General features: G+C 38.4%; 3 protein-coding genes across 3 annotated transcripts; all 3 read left to right on the top strand.

The window, feature by feature from the left end:
• Nucleotides 1–483: 483 nt before the first annotated feature.
• On the top strand, nt 484–1,413 carry LOC132592899 (olfactory receptor 13H1-like). The gene has a single exon (XM_060281124.1). The coding sequence runs from the start codon at nt 484–486 to the stop codon at nt 1,411–1,413; it is 930 nt and encodes a 309-aa protein (XP_060137107.1).
• Nucleotides 1,414–6,481: 5,068 nt separating this feature from the next.
• On the top strand, nt 6,482–7,402 carry LOC118078944 (olfactory receptor 13H1-like). The gene has a single exon (XM_035102952.2). The coding sequence runs from the start codon at nt 6,482–6,484 to the stop codon at nt 7,400–7,402; it is 921 nt and encodes a 306-aa protein (XP_034958843.1).
• A 5,438-nt stretch (nt 7,403–12,840) lies between these two features.
• On the top strand, nt 12,841–13,761 carry LOC118077946 (olfactory receptor 13H1-like). The gene has a single exon (XM_060281123.1). The coding sequence runs from the start codon at nt 12,841–12,843 to the stop codon at nt 13,759–13,761; it is 921 nt and encodes a 306-aa protein (XP_060137106.1).
• Nucleotides 13,762–14,629: the final 868 nt, after the last annotated feature.

Below are 14,629 nucleotides of genomic sequence, written 5' to 3'. Positions count from 1 at the left end.
GTTGCTACATTTACATCTTTATTAATCTTGTTTATTAATTTGAGTAAGGTTTTTTGGTGTTTGTCACACACAAAAATTGAATTGAATTTTGGTGTTTGTCACACACAAAATTGAATTTTTTGTAGGGTTTTTATATATAACACATTTATGAACTTAAAAAGCCCTAAACAAATACATTTTGGATTACATTTTATTGCATTCAAAGTGTTGTTTTTCATAATTTAATCAAGAATCTCGTACATGCAAAGAATTATACAATGTTTAAATTATACAATGTGTATTATTTTCCCTATGATACTTGAAGAGAAGTAATATTGTCACACCAACTTTCTGATTAAATAAAATAAAGCATCATAAGAAAATGTCGTCCTCCCCTCTGACCGAAAGGCTTGCGTGCATAATGTTCTTTTGTAGTTTGACCATGGCCTTGATTTAGATTAATTCCTTTCTGTATGTCTTTGCAGATAATACTGAATTCAGGGTATGGAAGAGGAAAATGAGACGACAGTAACTGAGTTTGTCCTCATCGGCTATTCTGGTAGACCAAAGACAAGGATAGGATTACTAGTTTTCGTGACTGTTGTGTATTCTATAACAGTGGTGGGAAATGGCCTCATCATCTTGGTGATTGCAAGTGACCCTCGACTCCACAACCCCATGTACTTTTTCCTCAGTAACCTTTCCCTCCTTGACATTGGATATTCAACATCTTCAGTCCCACAGTCCATTGCAAACCTCCTGGTGGACAAGCCCACCATGTCCTATACAATGTGTTACTTGCAAATGAGCATTAGTGTTGGCTTGGGCGTGACTGAATGCTTCCTTTTGGCCATCATGGCTTATGATAGGTATATAGCCATTTCCAGTCCACTACATTACACACTAATAATGAGCAGGAAGTTTTGTATTCAGTTAGCAGCCGGGACATGGGCAAGTGGCTTATTCTTGGGGGTAATCCCCATTTATACCATGCCAGCTCGCTTTTGTAAACAAAATGTGATTGACCATTTGACATGTGAACTCAAAGCAGTTTTGAAGTTGGTTTGTTCAGATACCTCCATGAACCAACTGGTGATGTTCTTAACTGGCGTTCTTACCTTGCTTGCCCCCTTTGCCTTTATCATTTTCTCATACCTGCGTATTGTTGTGGCAATTCTGAGAATTCATTCATCAGGTGGGAGACAGAAGGCCTTCTCCACATGTGCATCCCACTTGACAGTAGTAACAATCTTCTATGGCACTGCTATATTCTCGTATCTCCGACCACAAACTAAAAGTACCCATGAATTGGACAAGATAATTTCTGCCTTCTATGGAATAGTGACTCCCATGTTAAATCCACTCATATATACACTCAGGAATCAGGAAGTAAAAGGAGCATTAAAAAGACTTGTGGGAAGAAAAGAGAATTAATTTTTTAAAAAAAAACAAAAACATTTGAGCATAGAGATAGTGAACAGAATTAAGTTCTCATAGGTGCTACTGCTTTTGAACAAGCCTTTATCCACTGGTATGTTCTACTTGTTTGTGATAACATTTTTTCAATGGAACAACTATATTCTATTATTTTCTACCCCCTAGTTAAATCTACTGAGGATGTAGAATTAAGTTTATATTATGCAATGATCTCTGCAAGTGCAATTGAATTTTCCTTTCTTCTCTTCCCATGCTCTCTCCACCCTCCTCCCAGGGGAAGAAGTTACTGAATTGTCCATATATCAGAGAATGATATATGGACAATTCAGTAATTCCCCCCCCCCTGTTCTTTCAACTTTTTTCAAAAAATATTTATGTGGGTTGATATTCTATCCTCTATTGCAGCCCTCCTCCACTTTGTTTTAAACCGGAAGCCACGTCTATGACTGCAGTCAGTTTCAGAGGGGGCAGCAATCCTATTTGCCTACGTTCACTTCTACCTGAATGAAAAATTATTTGGATGCTTAATTTCTTTCTTTAGAGATTAACAGCATGAATTTTGCATGATATGAGGCTGTTCTTTTTTTCTTTTTTTAATCCTTTATTGAAAAATGTTTAAAATACATCAAATCATCAATTGTAAAGTACAACATAAAAAATACAAAGTAATGTCCTCATACTTCAAGTATAGTTCAACTCTAACTCAAATAAACATAAAATTATATACAACCAAATAAAGTCTAAAATGTATTCTAGGTTTTAAGTCTAAATTCGAATCAGTGACATACTTGGGAATATACCCCATCGGGAATGTAGAGGAAGAACATGGTTTAATAATATCAGCTAACTAAGACACAAAGTAATAAGTCTTATTGGGCATTTCTTTCATTTAATAGCAACTAGTAATAAAGGACACCCAGGAGAAATGACAAAAATATTAAGTATTGTAAATATCTAGATACTTAGAAGCTTTATGCAACTTTTAATCTTTTTTTAATTTATTGTTACTTTAACTTTTCAAAAGTGTTAAATTATTTCTGTTAATTGTTCTTATTGATAGTTTTATCATTTTTGTAAACAGCTTGGGGAGTTTTGTTTGTTTGTTTATTATTTGAAATCAAGCAATGTATAATTTTTTACATCTTATTTAATAGTCAAATAAAAATGTTTAAGATTTCACATTCAATATTATTGAATTTTTTTAAAAAAATGCATACTTTTCATTTTTTAAAACAAATCGAAAACTATTAAGCAATCAAATTAAAAATGATGGATCACCAGCCTCGACTACAATATATTTCATGATTATCACAGGGAAGCAATTTCCAGCTAAACGGTGTTTCTGTGCGCTGCTCTGGTTCACCAGAAGCAGCTTTGTCATGCTGGCCACATGACCCGGAAGCTGTCTGTGGACAAACGCTGGCTCCCTCGGCCTATAGAGCGAGATGAGTGCCGCAACCCCACAGTCGGACATGACTGGACCTGATGGTCAGGGGTCCCTTTACCTTTATTAAGTATTGTAAATATCCAGATACTTAGAAGGTTTATGCAACTTTTTATCTATTTATAATTTATCGTTACTTTAACTTGAGGCTCCCCCAGTCCTGCCTAGATGTAGTCTAGATGGTTGAGACATGCATCTGCCCCCAAGAACAGACGTAGATGAATAGGAATGACAGAAGAAGGAAGAGAGACTGTTGAAAATTGTGTCCTGTCTGTTGAAAGACTTATTTGTTAGGATCTCCTACTCTCGAGTAAGACCCTGGTAAACACACATGCCCTACTGGCATCTTCTCTCTCTCCTGGTCGATCATTCAGGAGCTTCAAAAGCATTCTTATTCCCGAACACCACAGCAACTGATGCCAAGCGACATCAGCACACTTATGGATCCACAGAGTTTGCACAATTGTGTAACAAACCTCAGTAGCACAGGATTTGGCTAATCTATTTTATTTATCTATAAACACACACAGAGCACTGCAACATGGCTCCCCCTCTCTCTAGCATCAGACAGCAAAGAAAAAGAACAAAGGACAATAGTCCCACTTCAGGAACACACAGTAAACCAAACATCCTTTCTTCATCACTTCCCACTCTGTGGAATGTGAACATATATCATCATGTGAGAGACAATAATCCCATGAATGCAAACACGGGGAATGAATCTCCAACATTATTATCAGCTGAATGAAACTGAAGTAACAGGAGCATTAAGAAGACAACTGGGAAGGGGAAAGGTGCCACATTAAAAGTATATTTAAACAGGGAGCAATGTTTTATCTGGACCTGTTCTGTTAGTATTGCTAATAAAAGATTCTTGCAAATCTAATTGACATGTCAAAGGTAAACATTTTTAGGTAGAAGTATCTCCATCCATGTCATTCAATAACCAAACTATTCAAATTCTAAGAAATGTTTGTAGATAAAGGGAGTTTGGAAATCAGCCCATCAAGGAATTTAAACAGTGAGGGGGATGAGTTTGGAACTGTTGTGAAACATAGGAACATTAAAAGTCACCTTATACAATCTCAGACCACTGGTCCACGTGGTTCGGTATTGTCTTTAGTGACTGCTGGAAGCTCTCCAGGATATCAGGCAGGAGTTTTGCCCAGCCCTACCATGAGGTGTTGGGCAACTTTCATTTAAAATGTACTCTACTGTTGTACACTGGGTGCGGGTGGCACTGTGGGTTAAACCACAGAGCCTAGGGCTTGCCAATCAGAAGGTCGGTGGTTCAAATCCCTGCGACGGGGTGATCTCCCATTGTTTGGTCCCTGCTCCTGCCAAGGTAGTAGTTTGAAAGCATGTCAAAGTGCAAGTAGATAAATAGGTACTGCTCCAGTGGGAAGGTAAACGGCGGCTCCGTGTGCTGCTCTGGTTCGCCAGAAGCGGCTTAGTCATGACCCGGAAGCTGTCTGCAGACAAACACCGACTCCCTTGGCCTATAGAGCAAGATGAGCGCCGCAACCCCAGAGACGTCCTCGACTGGACCTAATGGTCAGGGGTACCCTTACCTTTACTGCTGTATTATGGACCACCCCCACATAAAACACATCATATTTCTTTATTTTTCTTTGCAATTTGAGCAGGTACAAATGAGTGTATTCTTGAGGCTGCTGAATCAATGAGGCTCCTGGGACTATGTACCCAAAGGAACGCAGAATAAGGACGCGTATTTAAAAATATAAACTAAGGAAATAAGCTGGGAGAAGGAGTTTTCTTTCCCAGAACATATATCCATTGCCTTCTGCACTGCCTTTCTCTCTATTGAGAACATTTTGAAACTTTCCAAGGATCAGAGATTGATACTTTATTACTGCAATCCTTTCAACTGTGTTCCCACAATGTTATAAAACCTTTTCACACTCAGGATCCACCTTAAGATCAAATATTGATTTTTCAAGCTTCTTCTTCTTTTTTACCTTCCATATCTGAAAGACTGCTCTAGATGGCCATCTTGGGTCTGGCTGTGACCCATGAGTGGATCATGATCCACCAGGTGAAGACCAGTTGTTAAAATATGTCAACTCTCAATTTAACAACAGATGCTGAAGAAGGGCATCCAAAATGCTTTGAAGGTCAAAGGCATTTGAAGGTATTCACTGTCTATTTTAAAAGTATATTTCTATATATATCTATATATCTATATATCTATATATCTATATATCTATATCTATATCTATATATCTATATATCTATATCTATCTATCTATCTATCTATCTATATATATATATATATATATATATATATATAATTGAATGAGTCTCTTCTTAAATGGGAAGCTGAACTTGAATGCTGTATTCAGCTTGTTAAATATATTGGGAAGATTAAACAAAATGAAAACAAAAATTCAAATGTGCAAAGCAGCAATTAATTCATTTGCACTTATGGGTTTGGGCATCCATTGTATGCACACACACATGCAGTCCCACAAATCATATTTCTTTGATAATCTTGGAGTACATCTGATTGAATTCAATATGTTTTCTACTTATGGTTAGACATGGTGTTGGATTCAATCCTATGTGAACCTACCATCACAAATCCTTGTGATATCTGATGTTAGCGGAACGTACTTTGAAAGCAGCAATATAATTATACTGTTATAGAGGTTTGCAGAAGAACAGTTTTCCATCATCCTTCTGCAGCTCTTTTTGAGGGTCAGGGAGATTGCCTGAACAATGCATTGCTTCAGTGGCAGGGGAAATCAGAAAATTCAGACCTGAATCCTGAGTTAACTGAATTTAAGTAAGTTAGCATAGTAACTTTCTCCCATGAGTCCAATTGAACTAAGACAATACGGAGACTTCTACATAAATTCAAAGTACAAGATTTAGTTATTAATTGGACTGTGTGAGCCTTGTTGCATTCTCCACGAGGATCAATAGTTTCCCCCCATACTGAGTGCTCTTCCCAGTGCATCCATTAGCAATTTTTTATATTCATTCATAAAAATAGAATTCATTCAGAATCAATTGCATCAATTGATTAGTTAGGGGGCATTTTTATCTTTTCAAATGATACTGGGAAAAATTCCTTGTCTTTCTTGGAAACTTGTGTGTCACCACAATTTCTGAATTATTAATGCAGCTTTTCTAAAACACAAATTTCAGATTGTCTGTGGGAGATGTATGCCATACTATTAAGAAGTCACACCCCAATGTTTGCCAAGATTATGCATCATCAGACAGCCATTTGATGATGAGATTAAACCAGCAAGATAAGGAAGAAGGAATATGGCAGATCGATAGGGGATTTCCACAGTTTGCAATGCATTTATCCAATTCTCCCCCCCCCCCCACCTAAACTATTTCTCAGTTACAGAGGTTAGAATGTAAGCAAGTTACAAGAGTACTTACATGGCTGCAATTGAGTTTTTATGTAATTTAAAAGGAGTAAGATTTGTACGGTTTTAAATATAATTGCTTGTGTGTTTTTTTTTAGCATTTTACAATGTGTTAATGACTGAAATGCCTGAATACTATTGACCAGCACGTTGGTTATGTCCTTTGTTTAGAAAATCCCGTTCTCAGTGTCATTGAAGATAATACTTGATTCAGAATATGGAAGATGAAAATGAGACTGCAGTGACTGAATTTGTCCTCATTGGCTATTCTGGTCGACCAAAGACAAGGATGGGATTAATAGCTTTCCTGACTGCTGTCTACTCCGTAACCATTGCGGGAAATGTTCTTATTATTTTGGGCACCATTGCTGATCCTCGACTCCACAACCCCATGTACTTTTTCCTCAGTAATCTGTCCTTCCTCGACATTGGCTATTCAACAACTTCCATCCCGCAAGCCATTGCAAATCTTTTGGTGGACAGACCCACCATGTCCTTTGCAATGTGTTATTTGCAAATGAGCAGTGGTGTCTGGTTAGGAACGACTGAATGCTTCCTCTTGGCTGTCATGGCTTATGACAGGCTTATAGCCATTTCCAGCCCACTGCATTACATGCTAGTTATGCACAAGCGATTGTGCATTCAGTTAGCAGCTGGGACATGGTCAAGTGCCTTTTTTTTAGGGGTTATTCCTATTTATGCCATGCCAGCTCACTTTTGTGGGAGAAATGTGATCAATCATTTCACATGTGAACTCATAGCTGTTATGAAGCTTGTTTGCTCAGATACCTCCATGAGCCAACTGCTTATGTTCTTCACTGGATCCCTCACATTGCTTGCTCCTTTTACCTTTATCCTTTTCTCATATTTACGCATTATTGTGGCTGTTCTGAGAATCCATTCATCAGGTGGGAGACTGAAGGCCTTTTCCACATGTGCATCCCATTTGACTGTGGTAACCATTTTCTATGGCACTGCTATATTCTCATATATCCGACCTCAAACTAAAGCCACACATGAACTGGATAAGGCAATTTCTCTCTTCTATGGAACTGTGACTCCTATGTTAAACCCATTAATCTACACACTCAGAAATCAAGAAGTAAAAGGAGCCTTAAGAAGACTTATGGTAAGGTAAAGGAATTATTTAATTACAAACAAACAAATGTAATCAACAATGAAAAAACAAGCAAATTCTAGAAATATATAGTCCCTCTTATTGAGCAATGTTTGATAAAATTATTGGACTTAGCTGAGATAATAAACTTAACATGTTTAATCAGGAAAAATCATTGCGTGGACAAGCCGAGTCCCCCCAACCCCAGGCGACCCCCAGGTGGAATAATGACTCAAGACACTATGTTATGGGATTAAAATTGGCCACAACTTTATTAAAACTTCAGATATTTGGCTTAGGCATTAGGTGTATGGCCATTTGATGTGGGGAGCGGTCATTATAGACTTTTATTAAGAATTGGAAACTTCTTATGAACTTTTTGCGTGAAAGAGAAGATGAACTTTTAATAACTGGAATTGAAGATTGGGTAAAAAATAATGGTTTATAGAAAATAAAATAGTTTGATATCCATTTGAGTGAATACTTTCAACAACTAGTTATATTTAGCTTACAGAGAATTAAAAGTCTTTTCAACATTTTTCTTTTTATTTCCCCCCTTTTACTCCCCCATAAATTTTTATTTTCTTTTTCTTTCTTCCCTCTCTCTATCCTTCTTCCTTCTCTTTGCTCCTGGTTCTTTTTAGATTAATTCCCCACCCACCCCTTTATTCCAGTATATTTTAAAAAGATACTTTGTGGTGGGTATAAACTTTTTCATATCTTTCGATGAGTATCAGTAACAATAAAATGTAAAAACAAAAACACATCGACAAGCAAGTTAATATACGCATACACAGTCAGTATGAAAAAGTAAGGATGTAACAACTTAAAGTGAACAACAGTGTAAATTGGTGAATGACAATAAAGAAGGCACTGTCTCTTAATCTCAGTAACTTCATTTATCTTGATCATGGGCCTATCTGTTATGCTGATCTTAAGACCTGAGTACATTTATCTGTTAAGATATTGGCCTTCCTCAACCTGCAGAAGGTTTTCAAAGTTCAATAGCAGCACTTTAAATAGTGCCAGATACACCCAGTAAACCAAGGTACATATTTAACATTGTCACTATTATCTATGACACAGTAGCTTTTTGGAGGTTTTATGTAACTCGGATGTGGGAAATAACAGGGTCAAGCCTTCAGACCCTGAGCCACTGGCCCTGCCCTGTAGTGTCCAACTCTTGGAGCAAGCATAGGCAAACTCGGCCCTCCAGATGTTTTGGGACTGCAACTCCCATCATCTCCAGCTAACAGGATCAGTGGTCAGGGATGATGGGAATTGTAGTCTCAAAACATCTGGAGGACCAAGTTTGCCTATGCCTTTCTTGGACTATTACTAGGGAAAGGAACTCAGACCAAGGGTCAATATAAGCCAGCATCCTGCTGTCACAGTGGCAAGCGATATGCTCATGGGAAATCCCCAAGCAGAACCTGGGCACAATTGTACTCTCTCCTCCTGCATTGTCCAGCAACTGGTATGAAGCCTCTAACCATGGAGAGTCTACATGTGTACAGAGGTGTGGAATCTCATATCCAGGAGGCATATGCAGTTCTCATGCTCGCTCTGTCTGGTGTTTGGGACTCTCACCATGCCACACCCCATAATGCCCTTTCTCCTCAAGTGCATGAATGTATTATTGAACTGCCTGCTGTGATGGAAGAAAGAGTTATGCATGTATAATCCTTTGATTTTTTCCGTGGCAGCAACACAGCCTATATGAGTAAGGCTGTATTTTGTGTGTTGCTCCCCACACTTTTTGCCTCTGATCCCAACTACTTTTATCTTTGCCCGCACCACCAATGTTATGTGCTACACCCCCCAGAAAACTGTTCAAATAGTAGTAGTAGTAGTAGTAGTAATAATAATAATAATAATAATAATAATAATAATAATAATAATAATTTATTATTTATACCCCGCCCATCTGGCCAGGTTCCCCCAGCCACTCTGGGCAGCTTCCAACAAAATATTAAAATACAGAAATCCATCAAACATTAAAAAGCTTCCCTAAACAGGGCTGTCTTGAGATGCCTTCTAAAGGTCTGGTAATTGTTGTTCTCTTTGACCTCTGGTGGGAGGGCATTCCACAGGGTGGGTGCCACTACCGAGAAGACCCTCTGCCTGGTTCCCTGTAACTTGGCTTCTCGTAGCGAGGGAACCGCCAGAAGGCCCTAGGCGCTGGACCTCAGTGTCCGGGCAGAACAATGGGGGAGGAGACGCTCCTTCAGGTATACTGGACTGAGGCCATATAGGGTTTAAAGGTCAGCAGCAACACTTTGAATTGTGCTCAGAAACGTACTGGGAGCCAATGTAGATATTTCAAGACCTGTGTTATGTGGTCTCGGCGGCCGCTCCCAGTCACCAGTCTAGCTGCCGCATTCTGGATTAGTTGTAGTTTCCGGGTCATCTTCAAAGGTAGCCCCACATAGAGCACATTGAAGTAGTCCACGCGAGAGATAACTAGAGCATGCACCACTCTGGTGAGACAGTCTGCAGGCAGGTAGGGTCTCAGCCTGCATACCAGATGGAGCTGATAAACAGCTGCCCTGGACACAGAATTGACCTGCGCCTCCATGGACAGCTGTGAGTCCAAAATGACTCCCAGGCTGCACACCTGGTCCTTCAGGGGCACAGTTACCCCATTCAGGACCAGGGAGTCCTCCACACTTGCCCGCCTCCTGTCCCCCACAAACAGTACTTCTGTCTTGTCAAGATTCAATCTCAAGTAGGAATGTGGATCTTCTGGTGGACAAACCCATAATGTCCTTTGTGATGTGTTACTTCCAAATAAGCAGTGGTGTCTGGTTAGGTACGACTGAATGCTTCCTCTTGGCCATCATGGCTTCGGCCAGGGAGGGCGGGACATATTATTATTATTTCCAGTATATCACCATTTCCAGTTCACTGCATTACATGCTAATCATGAGCAAGATATGTTGTATTCAGTTAGCAGCTGGAACATGGAACAGTGATGTATTTTTAGGAATAGTCCCAATTTATGCAATGCCAGCTCACTTTTGCAGAAACAACATGATTGACCATGTGACATGTAAAGTGAAAGCAGTTCTGAAGCTTATCTGCCCAGATACCCCTTTGAACCATCTGGTAATATTCTCAACTGGGGTTCTCACATTTCTTGGCCCCTTTGCCTTTCTTCTTTTCTCATACTTGTGCATTATAATGGCCATGCTAAGAACTCTTTCATCAGGTGGCAGGTTGAAGGCTTTCTCAATATATGTTTCCCACCTGACTGTGGTAAGCATTTTTTTTGGGGGGGGCAGCTTGTTAAAACTTTCTTTTTTCTATGGGGTAGTGACACCCATGTTAAACCCCCTCATCTACACACTCAAAAATCAGGAAGTAAAAGGAGCATTAAGAAGACTTGTGGAAAGGGGAAAGGTGCCACAGTAAAAGTGGATGAATGATTCTACAACTATTGAAAAATCTATTTTAGAGCATTAAGAAGACAACCGGGAAGGAGAAAGGTGCCACATTAAAAAGTATATTTAAACAGGGAGCAATGTTTTGTCTGGACCTGTTCTGTTAATATTGCTAATAAAAATTCTTGCATATCTAGTAGACATGTCAAAGGTAAACATTTTTAGGTAGAAGTATCTCCATCCATGTTATTCAATGGTCAATCTATTCAAATTCTAAGAAATGTATGTAGATACAGAGAGTCTGGAAATCAGCTCATCAAGGGATTTAAACAGTGAGGGGGATGAGTTTGGAACTGCTCTGAAACATAGGAGCATTAAAAGTCGCCTTATACAAGCTCAGACCACTGGTCCATGTGGTTCGGTATTGTCTTCAGTGACTGCTGGCAGCTCTCCAGGATATCAGGCAGGAGCTTTGCCCAGCCCTACCATGAGGTGTTGGGCAATTTTCATTTAAAATGTACTCTACTGTTGTGTTATGGACAGCCCCCACATATAACACACCGTATTTATTTTTATTTGCAATTTGAGGAGGTACAGATTCAATTCTGCATTGCAAGAGAATGCTCTTGAGGCTGCTGAATCAATGAGGCTCCTGGGATTACGTACCCAAGGGAAAGCAGGATATGTATTTAAAAATATAAACAAAGAAAAAGGCTGAGAGAAGGGTTCTTTCCCCACAGATATGAACAAAACATATATCCAATGCCTTCTGCATTGTCCTTCTCTCTACTGAGAACATTTTGAAACTCTCCAAGAATCAGAAATTGATACTTTTCTAATGCAATCCTTTATCCCATAATGTTATAAAACCTTTTCAGACTCAGGATACACCTTTACTTCAAATATTAATTTTTCAACCTGCTTCTTATTTTTTTACCTTCCGTATCAGAAAGACTGCTCTGGAGGGTCATCTTGGGTCTGGCTGTGACCAATGAGTGGATCATGATCCACCAGGTGAAGACCAGTGGTTTAAAAAATGTCAACTCTCATTTTAGTACCAAATGCTGAAGAAGGACATCGAAAATGCTTTGAAGGTCAAAGGCATTTGAAGGTATTCAATGTCTATTTTAAAAGTATATTTCTATATATATTGAATGAGCGGTCGTCTCTTCTTAAATGAGAAAACAAACTTGAATTATGTAATCATCTTGTCAAACATTTTGGGAAGCATAAAAAAAGGAAAACAAAAATTCATATGCGCAATAAAAGCAATTAGTTCATCCGCATTTATTGGTTTTGAGATCCATTGTAAACACACACAAAATGCAGTCCCACAAATCATATTTGTTTGATCACCTCCAGATAAACTTAGAGTATATCTGAATGAATTCAGTATGTCTTTACTTATGATTAGACATGTTGTTGGACCTTCACAAGTCCTAGTTATCTCTGATGTTAGTGGGACTTAATTTGGAAGCAGCACTTTAATTATACTGTTACGGAGGTTTGCAGAAGAACAGTTTTCCATCATCCTTCTGCAGCTCTTTTGGAGGGTCAGGGAGATTCCCTGAATGAAAGTGGAAATCACAAAACTGTAACTTGAATCCTGGGCTAAATAAACATAAGGAAGTTAGCATAGTAAATTTCTCCCATTAGTCAAATTGAATTAAGACAATGTGGAGACTTCTGCATAAATCCGAAGTACAAGATTTAGTTATTAATTGGACTGTGTGATCCTTGCTGCGTTCTCCAGAAAGATTGAAAGTTGCCCCTGATTTTTAGTGCCTCTTCCCAATGCATCCATCAGCAAATTCTTATATTCATTACTTTAAAAAGCATTCATTCAGAATCAATTCCATCATTTCACTGTACTTAGGCAACATTTCTATCTTTTCAAATGCTATTGGGAAAATTTCCTTGTCTTGCCTGAAAACCTATGTGTGACCATAATTTCTGAATTATTAATGCAGCTTTTCTAAACACATATTTCAGATGCTCTGTGGAAGATGTATGCTATACTATTAACAAGTCAGACCCTTTTCTCAGTGTCATTGAAGATAATACTTGTTTCAGGATATGGAAGATGAGAATGAGACTGCAGTGACTGAATTTGTCCTCATTGGCTATTCCGGTCGACCAAAGACAAGGATGGGATTAATAGCTTTCCTGACTGCTGTCTACTCCGTAACCATTGCGGGAAATGTTCTTATTATTTTGGGTACAATTGCTGATCCTCGACTCCACAACCCCATGTACTTTTTCCTCAGTAATCTGTCCTTCCTCGACATTGGCTATTCAACAAGTTCCATCCCGCAGGCCATTGCAAATCTTCTGGTGGACAGACCCACCATGTCCTTTGTGATGTGTTATATGCAAATGAACAGTGGTGTCTGGTTAGGTACGACTGAATGCTTCCTCTTGGCTGTTATGGCTTATGACAGGCTTATAGCCATTTCCAGCCCATTACATTACATGTTAATCATGAACAAGCGATTGTGCATTCAGTTAGCAGCTGGGACATGGTCAAGTGCCTTTTTTTTAGGGGTTATTCCCAATTATGTCATGCCAGCTCGCTTTTGTGGGAGAAATGTGATAAATCATTTTACCTGTGAATTCATAGCTGTTATGAAGCTTGCTTGCTCAGATACCTCCAAGAGGCAACTGCTTATGTTTTTCATTGGATCCCTCACATTGCTTGCTCCCTTTGCTTTTATCCTTTTCTCATATTTATGCATTATTGTGGCTGTTCTGAGAATCCATTCATCAGGTGGGAGACTGAAGGCTTTTTCCACATGTGGATCCCACTTGACTGTGGTAACCATTTTCTTTGGAACTGCTATATTCTCATATATCCAACCCCAAACTAAAACCACACATGAACTGGATAAGGCAATTTCTCTCTTCTATGGAACTGTGACTCCTATGTTAAACCCACTCATCTACACACTCAGAAATCAAGAAGTAAAAGGAGCTTTAAGAAAGCTTATGGTAAGTTAAGGGAATTATTTAAAACAAACAAACAAATGTAATCAACAAGGAAATAACAAGCAAATTATGGAAAGATATAGTCCTTTTTGAGGAATGGTTGACAAAATTATTGGACTTAACATGTTTAATCAGGAACAAATCATTATAGACTTTTATTAAGGATTGGAAACTTCATATGAACTTTTTGCATGAAAGAGAAGATTGGAAAAAAATTGGTTTATAGAAAATAAAATAGTTTATGTCCATTTGAGTGAATACTTTGAACAACTAATGACATTTAGATTACAGAGAATCAAAAGTCTTTTCATCTTTTTCTTTTCCTTTCTTTCCTTTTTATTTTTCCGTAATATTTTCTTTTTCTTTCTTCCATCTCTCTATCCTTCTTCCTTCTCTTTGCTCCTGTTTCTTTTTAGATTAGATTTTTTTAAAATTCTGGTTTGTTTTTTAAAAAATACTTTGTGCTGGGTATAAACTTTTGTATGTCTTTTGAAGAGTTACAGTAAATTTAAAATGTAAAAACAAAAACAAACCCACAAGCAAGTTCATGTATTTATACACAGTCAGTTTAAAAAGGAACGTTGTATCAAGTTAAAATGAGCGAAAGTGTGAATTGGTCACCCAGATTCAACACTCTTAACTATGCCATGATGAGTTAAAGTTGCTCAAAAATGAGTTGACAATAAGGAAAGCCTGGTCTCTTAGTCCCAGTGAATTCATTTATTGTTATCATGTGCATATGAGCAGGATCTCTTATGCTGATCTTGAGACCTGAGGACATTTAACTGTTTGCAGATTGCCCTTTCTCAACCTGCAGATGGCCTTAAAAATCCCATACCAGCACTTTAAATTGTGCCTAGATACGTCCAGTAAACTATGG

This window comes from Zootoca vivipara, chromosome 13, assembly GCF_963506605.1.
Source record: "Zootoca vivipara chromosome 13, rZooViv1.1, whole genome shotgun sequence".
In the NCBI taxonomy this organism is placed as follows: Eukaryota; Metazoa; Chordata; class Lepidosauria; order Squamata; family Lacertidae; genus Zootoca; species Zootoca vivipara.
Note: the sequence above shows the minus strand (reverse complement) of the source record. Positions and strands in the feature narration are given on the sequence as shown.